The sequence below is a fragment of the Mastigoproctus giganteus genome, chromosome 14, assembly GCF_048544385.1.
Source record: "Mastigoproctus giganteus isolate SK-2022 chromosome 14, ASM4854438v1, whole genome shotgun sequence".
NCBI lineage: Eukaryota > Metazoa > Arthropoda > Arachnida > Uropygi > Thelyphonidae > Mastigoproctus > Mastigoproctus giganteus.
In genome coordinates this window covers 78,380,465-78,407,173 of record NC_143588.1, presented here as the reverse complement: position 1 = coordinate 78,407,173, position 26,709 = coordinate 78,380,465, and the positions used below count along the sequence as shown (strand labels likewise).

Sequence of the window (26,709 nt, the reverse complement as noted above, 5' to 3'; positions counted from 1 at the left end):
TTTAAGTATTTTACTCATTTTTAGGGAATGAAGCACAATTACAAAATGAGGAAGCACGCTTGATACACATAAACAAAGCTGCATGCATTTAGCAACTGAATAAACAACACCGTAAAGGCAGAGATACACTATTAACACCTCACATTTTACTAAAGCACATTTCTAGGGATTACTACCATAAAACAATAAAAACAATTTCCAGTTGCGTTTCTGCTAGTGGAATCTGTTATAAACTGGTAGTAAACTCGATCTAATTGCATTTGCGATTATACCGATAGCTGGAATTGTTGGTTTTTATGTTATTATAGCGAAATGTGTTTCCCCTTCACTGATATAAAAAACATAAATACATTTTCAGAATCTTCTCTTCATTCTTATCGTGTTGCGTTTGGTTGGGGTGATTCTGCGTTCAACTGCCATTTCTTGTAAACACAAAGGCGAATCGTGCATAAGCGAATTCGGTTCGTGTTATATAAGATATCGTTCCCCTATTTATAAATCATGTATGATCGAATTCGTGTAGTGTAAACACGTGTTATATGAGGACTGACTGTATAATAAAAATTTACAAAAATCTTTATTATTGTAGAAGATATATGTCAGGCATGACTGCAGTAATACCCAATATGGCATGCAGGCCAGGGACTGATATTGTGAACGTAGTAAAGACATGAATGATAAAGTGAATACATGATTTAAACTCAATAATAATGAATATTTTAAATTATGGCAACATTGACAGGTAAGCTATAAAATTTCTCACAATGAAAAGAATGTCTTTTAAAACAAGTACAGTATCATTTGCTTAGACTTTTTTTTTTCCATAACAATTTCCATTGTACTTCAGTGGAAATTGTTATGTAACATGTTATGTAATAACTACATAAACTTTCTCTTGCATTGTGGAGAACAATTGTTATCTTTGTTCTTCAGAATGAAGTACATGTAAGTTAGTCTATATCACTCTAGAGTTTCTGTGAAGCATGCTTTATCACATTTTCATGATAAATTCTCACCACTTCCTTTACTTATTCATGACCATTAAAAAAATTAATTAGGACATCTGAAAAATAAAGTAATTTGTATAAACCATACAGAGCTGTTATTTACACCTACGACATGAAGCATTCAGAAAGGAAAATTCTAGGAAATGTCCTCATTATAACGTATAACAGGGATGAGCAACCTCTATCTCGTGGTAGTTTTCAAAATATAAATAATAAACAGCAGGCTGTTTTATTATGTATATATTTTTTTGAATTAATGGAATTTCTGACATAAATTTAGAAAATACTCTGCACATTGCTATGACAAATATCAATCCAGATATTGATTCACTGATAAAAATAAAACAGTATCAAATCTCTCATTAAATATTATAAAAATAAAAACATTCCAATTTTTGTTACTGGAATTTTAATTGTATTTTTGTAATTTATCATGAATTTGTATTTCTTTTTACTTATTAATAAAATTAATTATGTACATGTATGTATAAATATTATAATAAATAACATAAAACTATTTATGACAATTTTTTCATTATACACCATTTTAATAATCCTAAAAACCATGGAAAGCTAAAAAAAAAATTTGGCTCACATGTACCTCACAGACATTTTATTTGGCCCACCATTTATAAAGGTTGCCCACCCCTGATATATAGTATGTTATATTTTTGATCATAAAAAGAAAATGGACCAGTATGGCAATAAAAACCTACTTTGCTTTTGTAATTATGATCTTATTGGTTTCATAAGATGTAATGCAGTTGATTTTGAAATTTGTTTCATATGTGGAATATTTTATAGCTAGTAAAATCATGTGGTATTTTAGTAAAGTCAGCCTAGCTGACTTTACTAAAATATCTTTCCCTTGCTAATTATTTTTTTGATAAAGTGCAGGATGAGATTCTCAAATTTTCTAGTGCTGTCATGGCCTAGTGAAATGTAAGAATAATTTAGTATCAATGAAAGATGCAAGGAGGCAACACATCCTCTGGCTGATATTTTGTAGTATCAGCCAGAAGAGTGGGGAGTGGTCTCCTTCCCAGTAGTTTCATTTGACAATGCTATGTCAAGCAAATTCTTAATATCTGGCCTACACTAACTCTAAGTTTAATTATGTACCTCCTTGTTCTAATCACTGCAGAGAGAGAGAGAGAGAGAAGAAATATTCCCCAAGTATTTACCTTACTCAAACCTTTAACAGGCTGGGTGAGGTCCTGGGGGAACATGCATGAATGCATATTTGCACATTGTAAGATTGAGCCCATGTGTTGCCACAAAAAGTACGCAGCCCATTGTTGTTGGCTGCAATAGAACAGTTACAGTGAAGGTGTAAACTCTTTTGACCTCTGCAGTATAAATGGACAGTTTATTTAAAATTTTGGTAAAAATGACTCTGTGAATCACTAGACCACCACAGTTTTATAATACACAATTCATCTTACAAAATCTTGAAATAGAAAAATCACGAAGATGTCTAAAATCTCAATACAAGCATGTCACAGTATTTGGCAATGCTATGTTAAGATCTTGTTAATCAACCTGAAAGAAATAAAATTTAAAAATCGCTGATTCCAGACTTATACACCTTTTATCATTTGTCAAAAATTTGGCATGTTAATTACTTATATGCTCACCAAGTGTATCATTACTATGTTTCTTTTCATTTTACTTTTCAACATTATGTTGAAAATCTATTTATGGAGTCAGCCTGGTGCAATAGTTAAATCCTCCTCCAGTGACCAGATAGGAAAGAACTGTGCATTTGCTTGGTGGTGTGTATAATTCTGGGATGAAAAATTCGTAATAAATGAGAGGAAAACTTTAGACCTCTACACCAGACCAGCTAACTGCAGATCTGAGGAAGAAAACCTTCATAAAGGTTCTACAGTCAACAGTGGGAATCAAAATCTAAGTATTTTAAATTGGTGGCAAGTAGTAAAGCAGCTATGTATGAAAGCTCCTTTAGCTATTAGTATAATTCTTGCTTATGCATACAATTCTTTGACATGCTTTGATTTCATTGTATACTTTGGAAATGATTCAGTTTAAAAAAAAAAAAAAAAAAATCTTAGCCTACACATTCATAATGTGTTACTTTTATGTATGCTTTATTTAAATATACGTTTCTTATTTTAAGGGCTAAATGATGTCCCACCAGAAGAAAAGGAAAATGTCCAGGATGAAAAAATAACAGCTCAAGTTGCAGAAGATTCACTTCCCATGGGTGATGGGGAACATATTCCTGCAGAAGGATCACGTGTTGATCATAGTTCTGAATGGGAAAAAAATGAACTTAAGCCTAACGGAAATAAAGATCATCCCTCTTCACCCTTACAGCCCTTACATGTGGATATTACATACTTGCCTTCAGAAAAGACTCCTGAGCCTGAAACACCAGAGACTACAGAAGAATGCCACAGAGAAACTGTTGTATATAGACATGCTCATGATGATCATAGTTATGTTGTTACTGTAACAGATCATCATCACCATCATCACCATGGGCACAGTCATGAAGTTCCATCAACTGTCTCCTCTGTCGCATGGATGGTTGTAATGGGTGATGGCTTACACAACTTTTGTGATGGATTAGCTATTGGTGTGTATTTATGCGATACTTTTTGTTTATAATTTGGTATTTATTTTAAATATTTTAGCATTGTTTGAGGATAAATATAAATGATATATATATAAAGTTTACATCTTTGATTTTTCAAAGAATCAGTGTAACCCTTACAAAAAGTTTATACTGCTTTCTTACTGTTTGTATGAAAGAAGAGTTCTACCCTGACATATGCACTTTTTTTTTCTTTTTTTTTTTTTTTTTTTTGGTAGTTGTTGGCGCATCGGCTTCTGTGGCCATAATGCACCTCCCAAGGTTTTTGCAGTACTTTGATCCAAGCCCGAGGTGGGGTTCGAACCCACGACCTTTGGGTTGCCAGGCAGGCGCTTTACCCACCTGGCTAGCCTGGTCGGCATGCACATTGTATTAACCCTATGGCTGGCATGCTGGTGTATTTGACACATAAGTAATAATAATAAAATAAAACTTGCAACTTTAACTTAGAATCATGTAAGCGTGAATTTTTGCATTCCTCTGGTATGGTATTCACTTCTGCTTTCCCCCCTTAATTATTTTTATTGAGAAAAGTTTAACTATATAAAAAAAAAATTCTATGGCACCATGTACATAAAAAAAAAAAAAAAAAAACCATTGCTGTAGAAACTAAACACAGAGTTTTGTTTCTGCTTTTTTTTCCCCCCCTTTTTCTTTGGCTGTACAGTTGGTTGGGAAATATATATTTTATTTAGTTATTTTTTTGATAATATTTTAATGATGTTTTTAATTTTATTATACAATATAGTGTTTGATTTAAGAATAAATTTTTAACTTTTCCATTTTAAACCAATTTTTTGCCTCTTTTTCCTCAAAAAACTGATTTTGTAAAGTAAAGACAAACACACTTCTGTTGTCATTATGGTTTTTTTTTTTGTGCATCCACTAGAGGTTTAAGAATAAATGAAGCACTTGTGGAACACCTCTTCAAGCAGCAAAGTTGGGGGGGAACCCCTGGGTCTGCTTGACCTGCAATACTAAGCCTCTTCAGATTATACAGAACTAATACACTAAATATTATATTATTATTTTATTTATTTTTTAACCATAAATTTAACACTAACTACAATCTACTTGAAGATTCATGAAACAGAAAGTGCGTGGCGGTTTGGTAAGAAAATAGCATCTGACTTTGTTAGCGACTAACAATAGGGAAAAAGAAACTTCAAAAATAACCAATAACTAAGATCTGGATGAGCACAAGTCCTGATTTTTTTTTTTTTTTTTTTTTTTTAGTGGGAATTTCTGTGATTGGTTGACAAGGTTTGTAATCAACTAGGGGTTCCTTGGCATAATATGCAAAGTTATGCAATCATTAATAGCTCCTAGACTGTACTGCCCATGGATCTGATAGCATCCTATCTTTTACTCAAACTTCTTTGTATTTCCATTAATGGTAATCATAGGTTTTTAAACTGCATTAAGTTTATATTGCCCAACAAGTGAATCAAAAGATTATGTGCATATATATGTTAACTGCTTGTTAATAAGAGGACTGGATGAGAGAAAAGTCAATTTTATATTTATAAGGTTAATTTCACATATTGCACAAGCCTAGATTCTATTAGATATAGTCTAACAAAATTTATCATAGGAAAAGATCATTTGTGGGGTTCTCATAAAAAAAAAAAAAAAAAAAATATAGTACAATTACAATATCAAGATGATAGTATTGCCTCATTCTTACTTCCTTAATGATACTGATGACAAAATTGCAACAAATTGATAGTGATCTCACCTTTAAGCTATTTGGTCAAATAAACATAACAGGTGTCTCTAAGGCTTGTTTAACAAATTGCCTCATTCTTACTTCCTTAATGATACTGATGACAAAATTGCGACAAATTGATAGTGATCTCACCTTTAAGTTATTTGGTCAAATAAACATAACAGGTGTCTCTAAGGCTTGTTTAACAGATTTTTTTTTATATAATATATATAGACAAAAAAATAATTACATTTATTTATCCTAGAAATTTCCTTTTTAAGATCATTAACATTTGAAATCTGTCCTACATATTACATTATTTTTGCTTCTGATGTATATAAAACTAAATTGGTATACACACTCCTTTACTAATTTTTCACTAAAACTACAACTGCAAGCATATCCAACTTTTGTATTCTATTCTACCCCTTTTTTGATTGCTCCAAACAGCTGTTGCTGCTCCTACTTTAAACTTATGCTAAGAAGTTTCTTTTTGTTTTGCATAAGAATTTCAGGCATGTGTGTGAATATATAAATAATGAATTATTACAATTTGTTAAATGTACCTGAAGTGTTGCACTGCATACGTTAATTAACTTTTCCTCTTTCTGCGGATGAAAGATGTAGTGGAGGTACAAAAAAGGCTTTGAAGATCGCATTGCATGTGGTAGCCTCCAGCAGTGATTTGAGCAACTATATGATACTGAGATATATGTGCTTTAACTGCTGAAGGACGATATTTTGAAAACAACTACAGTAGAGTCCTGATTTATCCGAGGTAATGTGGACTGAGGGAACTTCGGATAATCAAAAATTTGGATAACACGGGAGGTAAACACTTAATTTTATTTACAAATGTTCTATTACAAAAATTAAAAAAAATAGTACATGTATAAAAATTATAAATCATAGATAAGAAAAATGTACACTTACAGTCATTAGCACTACACCTTAATATCATAAAAAATTCCTTAATGGAGTTTCTGTTTCATAGAAGCTCTTTGCTTTTTAGTTGCTATATTTTGTAGGTGCTTAAGTAACAAAACATTGATGGACTTGGTATCCTCCTGTTATCCAATACAACGTAAAGCTGACTCAATGGCGTTTAAACCTTCTGTATGTAATCTTCTCAATGGCATTTAGACCTTTTTTTTTTTTTGTAGTTTCTGTGCACTTTTCATCGTCGTCTTCACTTTCATCTTTTTGTTCATCAACAAGCTTTACGATCATGTCATCAGTTATTTCCAGCTGTTCATCAGAATTCATCCCTCTTTAATATCCTCTGTAGTAAGAGTGTCTGAAACAGGAAGGTTATTGGCTAGTTCTAAAAGGGTTTCCTCACCTCTCATCTTCATTTGTCACCTCGTTCTCATCGGCTTCATCTTGGGAGCATAAAATATTTTTCCAGGATTTAAAAAGAGTAGGTGTTTTAACATCTTTCCATGCTTCTGCCAACCAGTAAATAATGTCTTTAATGTTTATTTTTTTTAAGGTTCTCAACAACACTAATCCCTGTTTCAAGATTTTGAAGCAGATTTTTTAAGAGACATCACCTATAGTTGCATTTCAATGTCTCCAAAACACTTGATCTAGAGGTTGAAGAAGGGATGTCACATTAGGTGGCAAAAAACAGAGCTCTCTTGTGCTAGGGACAAATTCTTCATGAAACAAACTTTAATCCATCCATGCATTTTTTGATTTGCATAGTTAACAGGCCAACATTTTACATTTCTTTTTAAAGCTCAGGGGTTCTTGACTTTCCAATGAGAGTTAGTTTAAGCTTATGCCTCCCCTGATGAATTTGAACATGCCAGTACTGTCATTCTCTCATTCAGGCCCATTTCATCACAATTGTAAATTTGATCCAAATTCTTCTTGAATAATTTTGCTAATTCTTCCATACTAGCTGGTAATTCTTCTCCAGTGATGTTCAGAAAGTCACTAGCCACTTTTTTTTATTGTTTCTCCTTGATCCAAGAGTTTGATTGCATTCAACTTCATATCTAAAGACACAACAAGACGCTTCTGTTTTCCACTCATAGTGTTTACGCTAAATCTAATAACATAGTTGAAACATGACAAATAAAAAAAATTGGAGTGTAAAATTTTTAAATCTTTAAAATTAGAGGGTTCTCTAATTTTAAAATTAAAGAGTCATGAAATCAACAAACATAAAAGACCAGCACGGCTCAACAGTCAACTGGTGTGAGTTCCTGCTCTGTACTAAACTACATACTCTTGTCTTTGATGACAAAGTATATACAACTTTTCAACGTTTCACGTCGGATAATGTGGAATCTCAGTTAAACGAGTCTCGGTTAATCGGGACTGTACTGTACGCTTATGTGCTTCTTAATACTTTTGGAACTGAGATATGTCTCCCTCCCCAAATATTTTGAAGTGAAGTTTCGGGTTAGGGTCAAAAAGTTTGAAGACAAAATTTTTATTCAAATATATACAGTAGACTGTTGAAATAATGGAACATTCGAGCTAACGGCATATTGAGATCAGATGTTTGCATCAGTGCAGATGTCTTGCGGTGCTGAAAAAAGAAAATAGTAAGTCATGCGATTACTCCATTTGTTTACGTCTACCATTTTGAAAGTGAATTCTGTACTGTTATCACGGATTATACTGCTATTTTTAATTTATTTTAAATTTAAAAAAAAACCCTCACTATGGCTCCTAAAGTTAATAAACCACATACAGAGACGAAAAGAAGAACAACATTAAAGCTTAGTGACCAACTTAATATAATCCAAACTATTACATTAGGCTCACCTGGAAAGTTAATTCGTATACCCACGTGTATTGAGTCTGTAAATTGCTTGTGTTCGCTGATCGATTTGCCTGTTTTGCAAGTGGAGAAAACCTTGCTATCTTCGCATGAGACTGACTAACTCAGCCACAGAGTGAAAAAAGACCATAAAAGTGCCTCATGTCATCAATGGGATTCGAATCCAGGCTTTTCCACCCAGTGTGGGGAGGATGGTGACAATACCACTGTGCTATCTGCACAGACTAAACTTGATACAATAAAGAAAATAGAATGGGGAGTAAGCAGGAGTGTATTAATGGCAGAATATATAACATTGGATCGTCAACATGTTTGTTTTTTATGTGCAGTTAATAAAATTGCATTCTTAATCTCTCTTTCTTATTTAGGCTTATTATTTCTGCATTAAATATATTAAAAATAAAACTTTCTACATAATGGAAAAATCAAAATAAAAGCACCTTGAATCCCCAAAGGTGCCATTGTTCTGAAATTCTACCGTATAACATTACAGATAATTATATATCGAAATTTTTAAAATAATGACCATGGCTAATTAGTTAGTATGTCCATTAGATTTTAATTAAAAGAAGCCTTGAAGTCCCTTTTTGAAAGCTCTTGATTGCATTTCTTGTAGCTGCCATAGCTTCTTTATCAGAATATCAAGGCCTCATACACCTCAGTCAGATTACCTCGTAGGTGCCTAGTCTCCAGATGCTGCAACTTGCAGGTTTTAAGCTTTTCTTCATAAGTATACCCCTTTGTTCCTCTCACCAATCTTGTTGCCCTTCTCTGTACTTGTTCTAGCAACTCTACATCCTTCCTAAAATGAGGCCTCCAGACCTGTATACAGTACTCAAGGTTTAGCCTGACCATTGCCTTATACAAAGGGATAATCACCTTGTCTGTGCTAGCAGAATTTCTATATATCATTGAAAAAACTTCATGACCTGCTCAGAGAACTTCATATCTGACTGCAGAATTACCCCCAGGTCTTTTTCATTCTCTACTTCCCTGGGTGTAGTACCACAGAGTTGGCACATTTGTCAATGTTAAATTTCAATTGCCACTTCTCAGTCCATCTGCCTAACTTTTCTAGATCTTATTACAGTTGCATACTGTGTTTAGTGTCATTAACAACCCTGCCAACCTTTGTATCATCTGCAAACTTAGACATTAAGCCTGATATACTTTCATCGATATCATTGATAAATACGCAAAACAACAATGGGCCCAGCACCGAACCCTGGGGAACTCCACTAGTTACATTAGTCCACGTAGAGCAGTTTCCGTTTATTACCTCTCTCTGCTGTCTTCCACTCAACCATCTCTTTATCCATTGCACTAACTTGCCCTTAATGCCATACTGCTCCAATTTGTACAGTAGTCTTCCATGTGCAACAGTATCAAAAGCTTTCCTGAAATCCAAGTATATGATATCAAAATTATTTTTAGCATCCAGTTCCTTTGTGACCACATCATAGTATCCAATCAAATTGATCAGACAAGACTTCCCCTTAACAAATCCATGCAGTGTCTAAAACTATTGCTGCTGTCTTGTCTAGGTGATACTGTATCACCTCTTTAACCAGTGACTCGATTATTTTCCCCAAAACAGAAGTTAAACAAACAGGTCTATAATTATTTGTGTCACCTTTTGAACCCCCTTTGTGAATTGGAGATACATTTGCACATCTCCAGTTCATGGGGACCCCCCCTGACTCTAAGGATGCTCCCATAATTATGGCTAAAGGTTTGCTTACTTCCCTTGCTGCTTCCTTCATTATAACTGGATACATTCCATCTGCCACAGGTGCCTTTTTTATGTTTAACTTCAACAATTTCTCCCCACTTTGCTCTCAGTTATCACAAAATCATTTATGTCCCTGTTAAAGTTTGATAAACTTCTGGCATTCCCCTCCTTATGTGTGAATGTAGATACAAAACACTCATTCAGTTTATCAGCTACTTGAGCAGGATCATCAATATCAATAGTCGAACCTTCTATGTTAAGTGGACCAATCTGATTCATCCGCTTCTAGAGTTTACATAAGTAAAGAACTCTTTGCTGTTTTTCTTTGCATCCTTTGCCAAAGATTTCTTGTAATCTGCCTTCGCCTGCCTAACTTCCTTTGTAACTTGATTACAGACTAGCTTATATCTGTTGTAGGCTTTTGTGTCGCCTGATAATTTATACGCATCCCATGCATTTTTCTTCTCTGCCACGAGCCTCATTAATTCCTCCGACATCCATTTAGACCTGAACCGTGAACAGTATTTTTTAGTTGGTATGAAAAGCCTAGTAAGCTCCAAGATTAAGTCCCTGAAGGCTTCACATTTAGAATTCACCATTGGTAACATTATCAGTTGAACCCACTCTACAGAATTTAAAAACTGTCTGAGACCTCTATAGTCACTTTTACGAAAACAAAAATCCCTTCCCTTTATCCTTGATCGTAGTTACATCTTTAAGTAAATCCCACATTAGTACACTCTGATCACTGTCACCTAGTGGTTCCTTTAACTGCAAATTCCTAATTCATACATCATCACTGCTGATAATCAGATCAAGGGTATTACTCCCTCTGGTTGCCACTTGAACATGTTGCTGTAGAAAACAATTCTCCAATAAATCCACAAGTCTTGATAGCACACGAGTGACCAACCCACAAGTTCCAGTCAATATCTGGAAAGTTAAAATCCCCCATTACAAGACATTCTGATTTACTGGTCTTTTCTATTTCTCTGCACAACTGTTCATTGTACTCATCAGCATCATTAGGCCTATAACATACTCCTACTCTCATTTTTCCTTTCCCAGTGTTTATGTCACGCCAAACAGACTCAACATTGCACTGTCCACCCATGCCAACTGGATGCACTTCCTTAGATTTTATGTGTTTCTTAACTAACAGCATAACCCTCCTCACTTCCTACCCTATCTGTCCTTTCTGTATGCCTTGTACTCCCCAAATTCCAGTTCTGCACTACTTATATCTGTATGACACCATGTCTCTGATATTCCAACAATATCTGCCTTTGATGTCTTGATCAGCATTTCAAATTCATCAATTTTATTTACTATACTTTTAGCATTAGTGTACATGTAAGTATACATGCACTTGTTCTTACTCTTAGTTACCCTAACACAGCCCATGTATTTACTTGTTCCATGATGACTCCCAGCAGCTCTTGAAATCCCAGCAGCTTGCTCCCTAGTCTGCTGATCATTACAATAGAAGCAGTGCAAGAATCACTTTTGCTTCTGCCTGCAGCTACTGTTAATCTTTTAGTCTGTGAATCCCCCCCCAAACTAGCAGTTTTCCAACCCACCTAACACTGCCTTGATAGTATCAGCAAATATTCTTGCACCCTTTCTATTTAAGTGTATCACATCCTTGTAGAAGCAGTCTCTCCTGTTAGCAAGCACAGACAATGTTGAAAAAAATTCTACCATGTGAGCCTTGAACAATCTCTCCAGGACCGAATTGATTGACAAGGCTCTCACCATATACTCTCTCCTATCGTGTCTGAGCAGAATTGCAGACACTTTCAAATTTAACCCTAACTCGTGACTTTTTTTCAGCATTGAAGGTTTGCTTACTTCCCTTGTTAGCAGCTTTTCAATTTGCCTGTGTAGCTAATGTGCAAGGAAATTCTTTTCATTGATTCTAAATTAACAGCATGTTACCTCTTGTTCATCAATTCTTTTGCACATATGTGTGCTAAAAGAGTATGAAGTAAGAATATACCTTAAAGATCCTTTCATGGCAGTTTCAAAAAATTTTCATATATATAGAGATTCTCTTAAACTCTACAGAGACATGCTGCATCTATCAACTGTATTTACACCTAATATTCGCTGCTTTTATATATGCGATAGTTTAAAAAATCTGCATAGTATTTAAACAAGATTTGAGACTGTGGTCTTACCCAAGCAAAATTTGAATTGTGAAGAATTTCTCTGGAATTCAGATTGAGAGTTGGTAAAGCTGAATAAAATATGTATATAAACACATATGTATATAAACGCAAATAAAACAAAAAAATTAATAAATAAAGGCAAGTTTTTTTTTTTTTTTTTCAATATTTTTTGATTTTCTCTAATTTTTTAAAACACTTGATATTTTTGACAGTAATTCTGCTCTAAAGTTTAAATATTTTATGGCTATGAAGTCAAAATATAAAAGAAAATTAATATTTAAAAGCATTTATATATATGGATTTTTAATATTTTTACAAACTTCCAAATTCCTTAAATTCACTCCAGGTAGCATGCATGCTACTGTGAAAGTGTTAAGTACTACACAAATAACATTGCTGTTCCCTCCCACCCCATTTGCTTAGTGTAACAGCAAAGCTTGTATTATTTTTTTCTACATCTAGTATTCACTGTAAGCTTAGAATTTTTTTTTCCCCCCTCTCTCTTCCACTATACTCAGCCAAGAACTTGAATTGTAATATTACGGTAATCTCTCTCTAATCATGGGGTGTACTAACCACTGATTTTAGAAGTTTTTATATTTGTATACCAAAATTTTATAATCTGCTTTTTTTTTTTTTTCTTACATATGTACAATTCAGTCCAGTCTCCTTAAAAAAAGTACACAATTGATTGCTCCTGCCTCTTATGAATCATTAAGGAATCAACTAGTGGGCAGTGTGGTGAGAGGGCATTTGTTTGTTCTTTAGTCCAGTGGTTTTCTAACTTTTGTCACTCTTTTTACTCTCAAAGTTAAAAGACTATTTGTGGCACACCTAAGAGTGATTGCCATTGAACTCAATGGAGTTTTTCCTAATATTGCAGCAAACCAAAGTACCAGGATACACAGTTTGGGAACCAGTGCAGCCTAATCATTATAGTGACACATTTTTGCCAGTACCACATACGTGGTATCACTGCCTTTGTAAATTTATGGTTTTGACTAATATTCACATTTTTCCTGGACTTATATTAGACTTATTTTTGCAATGCTTTAAAGATTACCATATCAAATGAAGGTGATATGTGTGAGGATAGTTGATGTTTTGTGTGTATATGTCTTGTTCCATCACTATCTTCTTATTGTATTGTATTGTCAGTTTTATTATTTTGTAAGTTGTATAAATGGAAAATGAAGTTTACCCCCCTTTTTTTTTTCATATATTTTATTACTATATTTATTGTTTTTCCCCTAATCCCCTAATTTCTGTAGAACTATAGTCATGCCATCCATGGTTTTCCCAAAAGCAGTACTTTTCAGGAATGTTCCCAGTGGTTGGTGAGAGGTTACTGTATATAAGTATTATTATTTGTGAGTGGTATACTCTCACTATATAAATTCCCTTGGAAACACTGCTGAGTATAAAATGAATAAAAAATTAAAAAGAGATTATCTTAAATTTGCAATTGACATTTACAATTGACTAAATGTTAATAATTAATATTTGTTAAATTAATTTTATATTTTTAGGTACAGCATTTACTACAGGGCCGTCAGGTGGCCTAAGTACCACTATTGCAGTCTTCTGCCATGAGCTTCCACATGAATTAGGTAAAATATCCTTAACTTGATTTAAATGTGATTTGTTTGGGTCAAGATGTTGAACTCGTTGGGCGAACCTAATGAATCTAAAAAATTTTCAGCTGATGATCGGTCCCCAAATGATTCAAGATTAGTGACCCCAAATGAGCAAGATTAGTGACTGATAAATAGAACTTAAGTTGTGTTGTTTTCTAGTTTTTAGTATTAGGCCACCTTACTTTATATCCTAGATACCAAAGAACTTTGACAGCTTTCGTAGAAGATTTCCATGTTTGTAAACAATATTAATGCACAAAGTTTCATCTACTTATATGTGGTTGGGGGAGATTGTCTTGTCCTCTCTGTATTTTTAAGGTGGTCAGGATTTGGACTGCTTAATTGGTATAATGGTCTTGTCACAAGCAACAGAGCAAAGTTTGTTTTCAGGAGCTGTCTTGGTATTGCACAATTTTCAAAAATAAAATTGCTAAAAGGTTAACCATCATTTATTTAAAATGGGCTATCTAATATCTGGTGAGGGACCAATAAGTACTGAAACAAGCTGTCATAGCAGCATCTCATCTTTTAAATAAATGGAATATTAACCATTAGTTGTTTCTGTTTGTTTGAAAAAAATCACTATCAGCACATCTCATCATGAGGGCAAAATTTGTGCTGCTGTGAGTGATAATACCATTGCATCGATTAGTGAGTTTGATTCCTGCTGGCCACAAAAAAAAACATTGATGGGACAAGACAGCCCTCCAAACTTCTTATAATTTCAGTAACGCAAAATAGCATTAGCTGCTTTATAATTTTCAGTTCTTTTAACTATAAATAGCAAATTTTCGTTCATGTAAAATATCCAAAATGACACCTATATGGGGAAACAAATTAATACTGCAGATTCCATTGTGAAAAACCATTCAAAGAAAATTTGCAAATAGTGAGTGCACAGATATGGAGGGTAAGGTACCCTGCTGTCAACACCTAATTTCAGCCCAAAGGAAAAAAATAATAATAATAATAATAACAACAACAATGCATCTAATGCAGCATATTTTCTAAGGAAATGCCCTTACCTCACTTCATGTTATCAGGGCTGCCAAAGGCAGTGGTTCTTGTCCACAGCAGTTTACTAAAAGTACCTACTAAATATTGCATGTAATTTTTCAGTTGATTTCACATGACATCTACCAAATAACTTTTTGTTAGAAGCAAATTCCTTAAATTTTTAAAATTTCATACAGTGTATTAAATGTAAATAAATGGTTTTTGAACAGTTTAGGGTCTAATTCTTGTATTCCATAGATCTAATTGTTACAGGACTGATATCTGTATCAGTATATTGGAAAAAATATAAATTTTTAAAATTTGGTCTGAGAGTAGATACAAAAAGGTACAATGCAGCCCCTCAGGTTTGAAGTTGGACAACAGCACTGCCTTATGTTATTCTCTCTAGTGGACACGTAAAACTTTGCATGAGCAAGCATTTTAATTGCCAATCAGAATGTTTGGGATAATGTTATGTAACATAATGAAAAATTAATTTTAATCAGATTTTAATGTTACTGAATGACAGTGACTTGAAACATTATTCCATTCCTGCTGTTTTTGGATCTCAGCAGCATAGAAGTAGGTACCAAGAGTGAATAATATGAAGTGAAATTTAATTTCTCACACAATAAATATTTTGTCCATAATGAATTGCAGAAACACATAGAAACAATTTATTTCAAGTTGTATATTAAATACAAATCATTAATTTCACATGGAGAGCCTAACATAGCTATTTGTATTGTAATTTAATTGTTCAGAACATGTGGCATGTGACAGTAACAAGTTTTCTAGTCACTAGGTGACACTGGTTACTGTGTGATTACTGATTGATTTAAGGCCAACCGGTTTTGCTTGTCTTCAAGAAAATTAAATTTTTAAATGCAATTCATTTCCTACAATCACCTAAGTCTAGACCTATATGCAGTATTCAAGATGTGGCAATGGTCAAGCTACATTTTGAATATTGCATTCAGGTTTGGGGGCCTCATTTTAGGAATGATGCAGAACTGCTGGAATGGATACAGAGAAGAGCAACGAGATTGGCAAGGGAAAACAAAGGGGGTAATCTGATTGAGGTGTTTAAGGCTTTGAATGGCTTGAGCAAACTCAATGCTGATGGGATTCTTCCTCTTGCTCAGTCTATGCACATGAGTGGGCATAAATTCAAATTAAGGAAGGATGGTTGTGGAATAGGTGTATGGAAGTTTGCTTCATCCAATGGGTGGTTGACTGCTGGAACAAGCTTCCATCTGTTGTGGAAGTAGATAGGTTGAATAAATTCATAGAACTACACAAACTATTTGAGGAGTTGGATAGATGAAGTGGGATTTTTTTATCTATTTATTATTATTATTATTTTATTTTATTATTTTTTTATTTTTTGGCTGATGCTGCATAAGCTTGCTTTCTTGTATCATATACCACTATTAATACTAATGCTAATATTAAATTAAATTCATCAAGGATACATTTGAAATCATTTTTGTAAACAGGGAGGAAAAAGTGCATTAAATGTTGTATAAGCAAGATAAAAATTAAGATTTTTTTTTTCTCAATGAATTTAAGTTAAATCTCTTCCTTATACAACTTTTTTAAATATTTATTAAAAATTTAAGTTAAATCTCTTCCTTATTCTGAGATATGGTAATAACTCCTGGATTTCTACCCTTCCAGCATTCCTGACTGTTACCCTATTTTTACTTCACTTTTCTGTAAACTGTCATGACTTCTTTTTCTACTAGTAAATTTATTAGAATTATTTGAGGAAGAGTTAGCCATTTCTGTTCATTTTCTTTTATCATCTCTTCTTTTTTTCTACATTCTGTCAACCTTCCATTTTCCCATAATCAATTTCCATATCTTTTTACCATATACACTTTTAACTGTATCTGCCCTACTTATTTCTTCTTATGCCAAGGTCCTCAATTTGGAGATTGGGTTTTACAACCCTAGCATGCTAGTATTCATTTTTATTAGCACAGTACTGTCTTCTATCCTATTTATTTTGCAAATTGACTTTCTTTGCCTTTCTCATACATGTCTATAAATACACATTTTCCCCCTTTATACAGTTTTACTAATTTAATACATCCAATCAACCAATCGTAATTATATTATTTGAGGAGTAAACATTCACCAAAAATAGCAATTTTGTTTTGATTAGGCAGCTGATGCTGATATCATAATGGCATATAGCACTGGAGATTAGAAAAACCTATACAGAGTAGAGGTTCCCAAAGTGTAGGGTAAACAAACCCCTAGGGCAGGGGCGTAGCTACCGTATAGCAAAAGTAGGGGCCGCCCCTACTACACTAGGGCCTATAGATAGATGTAACATGTAATGAAAATATTTTTCTCACTGAGCTCCTCAACAATGTTATACATCTAGAATAAGGAATTCTTCTTATATCTTATTGCCAAAACATAACAAACCTAGGCGGCAGCAGTCTTTATTTTACTTTTACAAATGCAACTTTGTATAGTGATCAGACAACTGTTTGGTTACTGTATGTATATGCATCATATCGTATGGTGTTCGGGATTCCCCAACTTGACTGGAGGACAAGGGGGATAGGCCCCACCATATATGAACATTTAGTCATATACGGTGATCAAAAGTTGTCAGTTCATTAATTTCAATTCAAGTTTGTTCAAGCCATCATCAAAACAGCAACTGACATACAAAAATGTATTTGTTTATTATTGCTATTTGTATTTAAAATATAAAGTTTAAAATTAAATAAATAACATTTTTAGTTAAAAATGGATGAAAAGAAAAAGGGAAAGAGTGGAGCACAAAAAAGAACAATGAAGAAAGCAGTCAATAAATCACCTAAATTAGATCATTTCTTTACAAAACACAGTAATGAAATATGTCCAGAAGAAGGTAAAAAAAAGACCAGTATTGAATTGGAAAATGCGGAAAAGAATGCTGCTGGTGTAAATATATCTGCGGATCATTTAAATAAAGCAGGGTCATCAAACGAAAACAATTCAACAATAATAGATATGCCTTTGTTGGAAATTAGTGTTGAATGCATGGCACTATTTATTCCCTCAAGCAATCTTGGAGAATGCGTGGACATCAACATTTCCTTTGAAACAAAAAGAAGCATTGAGTTTGTTAGCTATAGTATAATTTTTTATGTTTGTCAAATTGTATTTTTTAAGTAGTATCATATTGTAATATTAATTTTCATGTTTTTGATGTTTGTAAAATTATAAAGAAATCGTAAAAAAAATACATATTTATGTTATTAAAATGATTCAACATTTTTTTTTATTATACCTAATTAAAATTTATTTTAATAAAAATAAGGGGCCCAAAATGATTTCTTGCTTAAGGGCCCAAAAAAACGTAGCTACACCGCCCTAGGGTGTTGTTTTTATAAAATTTTTTTTTTTTTTTTTTTTAATGAAATGTGGAAAAACATCCCACTAATCTGAGTACATAGTGTATTTTCTTTCAACCTTTGAGATTAAATGTATTGAAGTATATATTACTTTATAAAGTATAATTTAATGCTTACTTGCCATCATTGATCCAACTTCCTCTTGGTCTGACTCTGGGCCAGTTACCATTCATTTTTCATTCAAATATTTATTTTGTTTAATTTCCCTTCTGTATGCTCATATCACCTTATGTTTGCTTTACTTACTTATGTTTGCTTTACTTTGATTGGATATTTGTTGATCTAAGATTTTTTTTATTTCCTTATTTGTAATATAGGCTTGCCATTGCTTTTGTCTCTTAGTTCTATTTATTTTTCTTAAATCTTAATTACTGAGGATTCTAATTTTGATCACTTTGGTTCCTATCCAGGTCTCAGCTATATAGTTTAGAATACACTAGTGCTAATACTAACATTAGTTGGTGGATGACTCTCATCAACTGGTGCAGTATCACCACTTTGCTTATTGGAGGCTTGAAGTGGTGAAATTCATGTTTAGCCTCCAGAGCAAGGTTTCTGGCATCACCCCCCTCCCATCTCCTTCAACCCATGCACATTACTACTAGCACTTTGCTTATTGGAGGCTTCAAGTGGTGAAACTCATGTTTAGTCTCCAGAGCAAAGTTTCCAGCATTCTCCCCATCTCCTTTACCCCATGCTACGGTACTAAGTACTATAAATTTTGATACCTTTCATGTTCGGGGTTTTCATAAAAAAAAAAAAAAAAAAAAAGAGTAAATGTGCAGAATTAACTATACAGTGAGTTGCACTCAACACATTGCTTTGTGTAATGATTTTCACATGTACTTTTTCTTTATTTGTAAACAAATAAATTTTGCACATAGCTGTACTTCAAAAAAAAAGTTGTACTGAATTTTTCATCAGAACTGTTTCATCTAAATGAGATTCATAAAGCACTGAGAGTAAGGAATGCTGCCCAGAACCTGTAAATATTTTTGTCATGATGAAATTTTCATCATGACAAAAATGGCTGGTTGTACTCCAATATATATATTGCTGTAACCAACAATATATATACTGGAGTTCTTCACTGACTAGCTGATGAAGAGGCACTTCGTCTTGAAAGCTTCTGTATATTTTAATGCTTTGGTCTTATTTTATCTCTGTTTTATTTTATGTATATATCATTTATTTATTTTAACCAGTTAGTCGTCATCACTAGAAACTTGTATATGCAACCCGAAGCTCAAGGCCTGTTTTTCAATGATGAAATTTTTGAAATTTTTGTTAAACAATATTTTCCTGTATTCTACTGAATATGATACGAATGAGATTTTACTGATTATTAAAATTAAAATTTTAAAATTAAGATTATTAAAATGCAATATAATATTTTTGTTTGTGTGTCATATATACATATATATTTTTTTTATTAGGAGACTTTGCTATGTTACTTAAAGCTGGAATGTCTGTGAAGCAAGCCCTTTTATATAATGCACTCTCTTCAATTCTCTGCTTTGTTGGAATGTTAATTGGTGTTCCTTTAGGCAATATTGTTTCTGCTACATCTTGGATATTTGCAGGAGCTGCAGGAATGTTCCTTTACATAGCACTTGTTGATATGGTAGGCACAATAAAAATTTGCATTTATGTTATACTCATTTCTAAATATGTGAATTATATAGCATAGAAACATAAATACAGTAAAACATGATAAAGTTGGCACTTTCTGAAAATTTTAAATAAAAAAAAAATTAATGTTGCATTAGCTGTTATAAATTCTGTGACCAAAGAACTTAGCATTACACTCCCTGTTTCAATGAAATTAATTCTGCAAAAACAATCTGATTGTTTCTTGATAATGAAGGTCCATGTAGAATGTAATGCTGAAAATAGTTTTGATAACTTTGTTGCACATTATAAGATTTTCAGTTGTAAGCTTCACCTCAGGAAACCTTCACATGCCTATCCAAGCAACAGCTTTGCCTTATTTGACTTGCTTTAAAATTTACATGATGTATAGTTTGAATGACAAGGTTTGTCTGACAAGACTAGGGACAATTAACAAGAGATATACATCACGGAGTTTGATTGTCACCGTATCACTCAATCATATTGTGATTTAGGTTTGTTGAAACCTGTACTACAATATGATTGAGTTTGAGAAACACACTACAGCAGTTTTTTATTGGCGAATCCTAATATTACAGATCCATGCAGTAGATATATGAGGGGGTATCAAAAAGTTTGTATCCTGACCTAGATAAAACGTCAGTAGGAAGATGCTGAATATGTAGACAATTTAATATAAATTTGTCTACATATTCAGTAACTAACATGTGAAATTTCAATCTGAGTAATGATGTTATGGTTGACAAAATGGAGTATCGAGCAGTGATCAAGTTCCTGGGTTTGCAGGGCAAGGAAGCTCAGGAAATTGACAAAGAAATGAAAGCTGTGTATGGGCTGAATTGTCCATTCTGTGGCACTGTAAAAAAGTGGAAACAGGAGTTCCAGTACAGTCGTACAAGTGTCTTTGACGAGCCAAGAGAAGGGAGGCCATCAACATCCACAGACAGTGAGATGGTTGCAAAGGTTGAGCAGCTGGTGCTGAGTGACAGACATGTGACAATTCATTTCATCACAAATGCAGTGGGAATTAGTTATGGGTCTGCCCACAGCATTTTACATGACCATCTGCACGTGTCTAAGGACTCCACATGATGGGTTCCAAGATTGCTGATGCCCTTGCAGAAGCAATGTCGAATGCAATATTCTCACCAACTGTTGGATTCGGGTAATGCAGATGTTGAAACCTTTTTTGATTGGTTGGTGACAAATGACAAATGCTGGGTGTACAATGAAGAAACCATTGTGTGGATGCAGCTTTGATTCGTCTCAGGAAGTCATCAATGAAGTGGAATCGTGGTTTCAGACAAAAATAAGTGTGGACTTCTATGATCAAGGCATTAAACAGCTGATCCATAGATGGGAAAAATGTGTACTATACATGGAGAGTACATAGAAAAGGATTAAAGTTCCTATGAGGTTTCACCATTTCTAGGGCTATTATTTCTAGGTAAGGGTATGAACCTTTTGATACCCCTCCTACATAGTAGGTACATAACTTTTAGTGGAACTTAATGCAGCTAAAAGTAGACTAGCAAGGCAGTATGTAGTAACTGTACAGGTCTCTGATTCTGGACTCTGACTCTTATGGAATAGTTTGGCATTCTTTATGATTGAATTTTTAATATGTTTATCTGCTGCCTGAGAAACTTTATAAATATAATTGTCATAGTGACAACATTGCTTTGCTATTCCATTAGAACTTTGCATAATATTTTGATAGTTGTACTCTTTACTATTAGCAGTTCTGTACAATATTAAATTCAAAAATACAGCAAGGGTTAAGTACCAATGTTACTGGATTTATGAGATTATATTTTACTGTATTAATTTAAGCAAATCTTTAGTGTAATCTGTTTTGATTATTTGCACAGAACAAAACAACTTTTTTTTTTTTTGTTTAAAATTTGAAAATATCAACATTAATTTACCAAATTCACTGTAATGGGTGTTTTTTTTTTTTTTTTTTTTTTGTATAGGTTTGGCAGCATGGATTAATGACAGTTGTTAACTACTAACATAACCGTAAGTGCAGCAGTGGTGTTGCACTTATGGTTATGTCAGTAACCATAAGTGCAAGTATAACAGTAAGCATATGTGGAACTATTTTTAGAAATGGTGGTAAATACACAAAAGTGCAAAATTTATTTAATGAACTTTTTCCACCAATTGTCAAACCTAATGGACATTCAGGGTGTGAATTAATCAAGAAATTTCAAGATGTGGATTCTGTATGTGAATCTATATCTTGAACTCCCAGATCTGAGAGGCCTTCTGTTCTTATTATGAAAAAATATATATACAGGGTGATTCACTACCAGTGCGACAAACTTGCAGGAGGTGTAGGGGGCACAAAGACGAATCGGAATCACATAGCATTGCAGGGTCCGAAATGCATTTGTCATGCAGTAGAGGACGTTGAACGGGAGGTTGCGTGAACAGCGATCCCGCTGGAAGTCAGCATTTGCGAACCGTTTCTGTTGAAGAAACCAAGTAGCAAAAGTCCTCCAGAGTGGATAATCCGCAGGTTCCAATGATTGGACGCGTTGCAGATGGTATGAACTCATTTGGTTTGTTGACAGTATCCTCCATACAGTGGATTGGGAAATACCCAATCATTGGCCTATCGCTCAAGTACTCGTACTCTGATTGCCTTCTGCAAGATGTAGGACATTCTCCTCATTGTCTGGCGTCCTCGTCGTTCGCTCTCGATTCATGGTACCTCTCATGAAACAACCAGTCTCACATAACCTTCTGTGCACATGTGCAAAAATCGTACGATGAGGAGCACGCCTGTGCGGGAAACGTTCCTGGTACAAGCGCGGAGCAGCGCTTGTACATTACAGTCCGCAGCTCCATACGCGAGGTGCATGTTGGCCAGTTCAACGTTTGAATACTCGTCCATCCTACTGCCTCGGGAATCGGTTCACAAATGCTGACCCAGCGGGATCGCTGTTCACGCGACCTCCTGTTCAACGTCCTCTACCACATGACAAAGGCATTTCGGACCCTGCAATGCTATGTGATTCCGATTCGTCTTTGTGCCCCCTACACCTCCTGTAAGTTTGTCGCACTGGTAGTGAATCACCCTGTATATTAAATATCTCGGCTTATTACTCAAAAGTCTTAGAAAATATGTACTAAAGTTAACTGAAACAAGCTTATTGGTTAATGTTAGATCAATACGAAGCTGCTACACAAGAATTGAAGAGGAAAGTGATCATACTAAACGTTGTGGCATAATCAGCAACTGGTTCTATGATTACATAGCAAGAAATGGTGTGGAAATTTTGTATACAGCTATTTTCTGATGTAAACTCCACACTCTTCATGAATCACCACTTAACAGCCAAAAAATTAGAATTTGGTACACTACATCTTGCATGAAGGTCATCAGGTCAATAGTCAGAGGGTTTTCTGAATGGTGAATGTACATTCATGCCATCTTGTAGCCATTCTCTGGTGAGCTCATAGGAGACTAATTTGGTTGCAGTTATTTGTAACAGAATGGTGCAGCTAGACACAAAAATTGAAACCATTTGTATTTCTTAAGAGAAGTTTTTCAGGATAGAATAATTTCAAGAAGCTTTTGGACATCATAAAGCCCTGGTCTGACACCCCTTAATTTTTATTTATGGCAAAGGTTGAAAGGTATGGTCTTTGAAAAAAATCTAAAAACTAAGATAACTGGAAATTTCTTCTATATCACAAATGAAATTTGACAGGTATTTTACACTAAAATATGACGTTTTTAAAAGCTCTTACAAGTTATAAGACAATTTCCAATGGTTTTTTTTTTTTTTTTTTTTTCATTTTTGAAAATAAAGCTTAAAATATGTTATTGAAGTGTATTTGGTAATTTAATATTGACAAAGAAGCATTAAGTAAAAAAAAGTATTATTTTTCACTGTAATAGAAACTTTTTTGAACACCCTGCATAAAAGGAATATTGTTATTACAAAAAAACACAAATTATCTAGGGCTCAATTATCTGGTTGGATTAACTGTGATCCCAGTTTTTTTAAATTATTAAAAAAAAAAAAAAGAAGCATAATTAAAGCTTTTTAATGTTTTGGAATGCGAGTGCCAATTACCATGGATAATTAGCATTCTACTGTATAATTTTTACAGAGGGCCAGTCTTTTTAATAATATTTCTAATAAAATTGATATCTTCACACATGCTACTACCCATTACTGTATATTCTAGCATATAAGTAAACTGCTATTTCTTGTCTTTAAAATTCGTGTTTGAATGTATATTTGCTGTATGAGTTGAACCCTTTTTTGCTTTTTTTCATATCTTGTGTAGCGAAGAATTCCAGTAAAATGTGCATTAATCAGTATGTACTTTTTAATTCAATTATTTTTGTTCTTTTTTGTAAACATTTACATGTGACATTTTATTGCACTGCACAGTAAACTGTAAGGAAAGTGTCAAGCATATATATATAAAAGCTGTAAAACTAAAGCCTATTACATTGGTGACAATATGACAATACCATGTGCATACATGGTGCTAAACATACTTTAGTCATTACTTGTCACTTCTTCAGCATTGTACTGCAAAATTGGTTTTGCTGTAAACAATGGCTCAATATGGAAGGGCATTTACTTTAAGAAATTGACAGTCTCAGTTTTACTTTTCAATACTGCAACAGGAAATCCGAAAACATAATTCTCAACAAATTCCATTAACTGTTTTCATCTGGTTAACAAGATAAACAAATTCTTGGGTTTTAAAATGTGAGAAATAGTGTATATTTGTGTAATAATATATACGTAATTAATTGTAAATTTATTCATATATTTAAGGTATGTTTTGTTTATCCTTTCATTAAGGAAAGGGTTAATAAAGCTATTTATTCTTATAACAATTATTACTGCTCACAAACTTTATTAATAACTGCAAGTAGAATGGAAGGCTTGTGTGCTTGCTACAGAATCGTATATTGCATATGCTTGTGATAATTTGGACAAAATAAACTTGGTCCTGAACAGAAAAATCCACAGAAATATGCTTATTTGAGACAGGAATTAGCTGAAGTTCTCTCCTTGGTAGGTATAGCATGCATCATTAGGCCTGCATTGGAACTGTCACATAATTAGAGAAACTAATGAAAACAAATTATTGGTAGTGGTGTGTATAGATAAGTGACTGTTGTTATTCAAATATTTTTAAATATTCAAATGCTGGATGATTTTTGCCAACTGAAACCTTCATTCTGGATTTTTAGTAGAATAAAGGCAGGTATGTATACATGAATTTTTCATACTCTGTCTCTCAATCATAAAACTTTACATCAAAGGCTTATTTGTGTTCCTGTACTCACATTTATTTCAGTGGCATTATGCATTATCTCTTAAACTGTTCATGACAGGTGTTTATATAGATATCACCTTTCATTAGATTGGTGTGGTGACATAAGTATTGAAAGTTTGTAGCATGTGCATATTAAATTTTAAATGTTTGTTTAGACTTCAAATTTTAATAGTTGATAACTCTTATACTTTCAGCTTCCAGAACTGGGAACCATTTCAAGTCACCCAGGGACCAGCAATTCCCAGCAACTTGCAGTTCAGCTAGTAGGGATAACATTAGGGATCTCTATTATGCTTCTTATTGCCATTTATGAACATGATCTTCAGCTTATTGTGAGCTGACCTTTGCATTATGTGACCTGTGAATATTTAACAAAATTGGGGTAATATTCAGTTTATTTGAAAATGTGTATGGTCTGCAGAAGTTTCAAATTTCTTTGGTAAAAACTTATTTGTGTACTTGTCTCCTAAGTAAGAAGATCAATTTGAAACTTGTTAAATATGTCACAGGTTAAAATGTACAGAAAGCAGAAGTCTTGACTATACTTAACTGTGATGTAATTTTAAACTATATTTTTGCATACTCGTTAAAGTATTCTATATACTAGAAAGTATAAGAAGTAAAGAGATGATCTCAATCTTATTAGCCTTTTAATAAGCAGACCTCTCTTCTATACCTTCTCATGCCTCTTGGTTGTGGCTGTGCCCAACTAAAGTCAGGCAGGTCTTGACAACTATTTTTGGATTTCTTTCCTCCTTCTTGACAATGTAGATGTGCAATAGTTCACTTCGGGGAAATGGGGGTACTTCCTAAATGTGCATTTTTTGAGGGGAAATTCTGAAGTGACAACTGAATTGTAAATACTCTTATTGTGATACAAGTTTTCTTTTACTTGCACTGATATTTAATAGAATTATTGAACTAAGTTTATTATTTATTAGTATTGTGCTTCTATTTGCACTTTTTATTTGTGTGAAGGAGAGTATAATTACATTGTCACATATTGTGCTAAACAGTTTCAGAATAAAATGCTTTGTTTTACAAGAATTATTTCTATTATTTGTTATTTTTTGTTTTAGTGACAATGCGTGATAGGTTATTCTCTTCTTGTTAGGTAAACATGTTAATATGGGACTACTTTAAGACTGCATATTTTAAACTATAATTCCTAACAGTGAAGTTTTAAATAATGCAATTTCATGTTGTCATTTAAATATCTTAAAACTTGTTGCAAAGTTTTGTTGAGTTAGTTTTGTAATTAAAATATTTTCAAAATAAATGAATAATTATCTGATGTGTAATCCTTAGCACAATGCATCGAAGAAAAAAAAAAAAAGAGAAGAACGTCTGCATAAAGCAAGTGCTCAAAGGATAAAGCCTTTATAATGTTTCAACTTTGCAAATATGAATCAAATTTTTACACTGGGGAAATCTGTAAAGGCATCTATTTTATAGTCACCTTCAAGTTAATAGATCTTGCTGTGAATAATCAGTACTTTAACCTTAACACGAATAGAATTTTTATTTTATTTTTTGATGTTACTTGCATATGAGCTTTCCAGTGTAGTGAATTAGTATATTTTGAATATAAAACTATGACCAATGCTCTGGTAACTTGCAATTGTCAGATTTCATATTTCAATGTAAAGACAAAAGAGTTTCAGCATTGTT

General features: G+C 33.4%; 1 protein-coding gene across 1 annotated transcript in view; it reads left to right on the top strand.

Moving 5' to 3' along the window:
- The window catches only part of LOC150075271 (zinc transporter ZIP10-like), a 175,671-nt gene extending 150,123 nt beyond the window's left edge, over positions 1 to 25,548 (top strand). Inside the window, exons 9-12 of the mRNA XM_090388269.1 lie at positions 3,148 to 3,609; positions 13,565 to 13,645; positions 19,524 to 19,711; positions 25,233 to 25,548. Of these exons, the coding sequence (XP_090244395.1) occupies positions 3,148 to 3,609; positions 13,565 to 13,645; positions 19,524 to 19,711; positions 25,233 to 25,379 (878 nt within the window). The 3' untranslated portion in view covers positions 25,380 to 25,548. The remainder of the gene's footprint in view (positions 1 to 3,147; positions 3,610 to 13,564; positions 13,646 to 19,523; positions 19,712 to 25,232) is intronic.
- Positions 25,549 to 26,709: the final 1,161 nt, after the last annotated feature.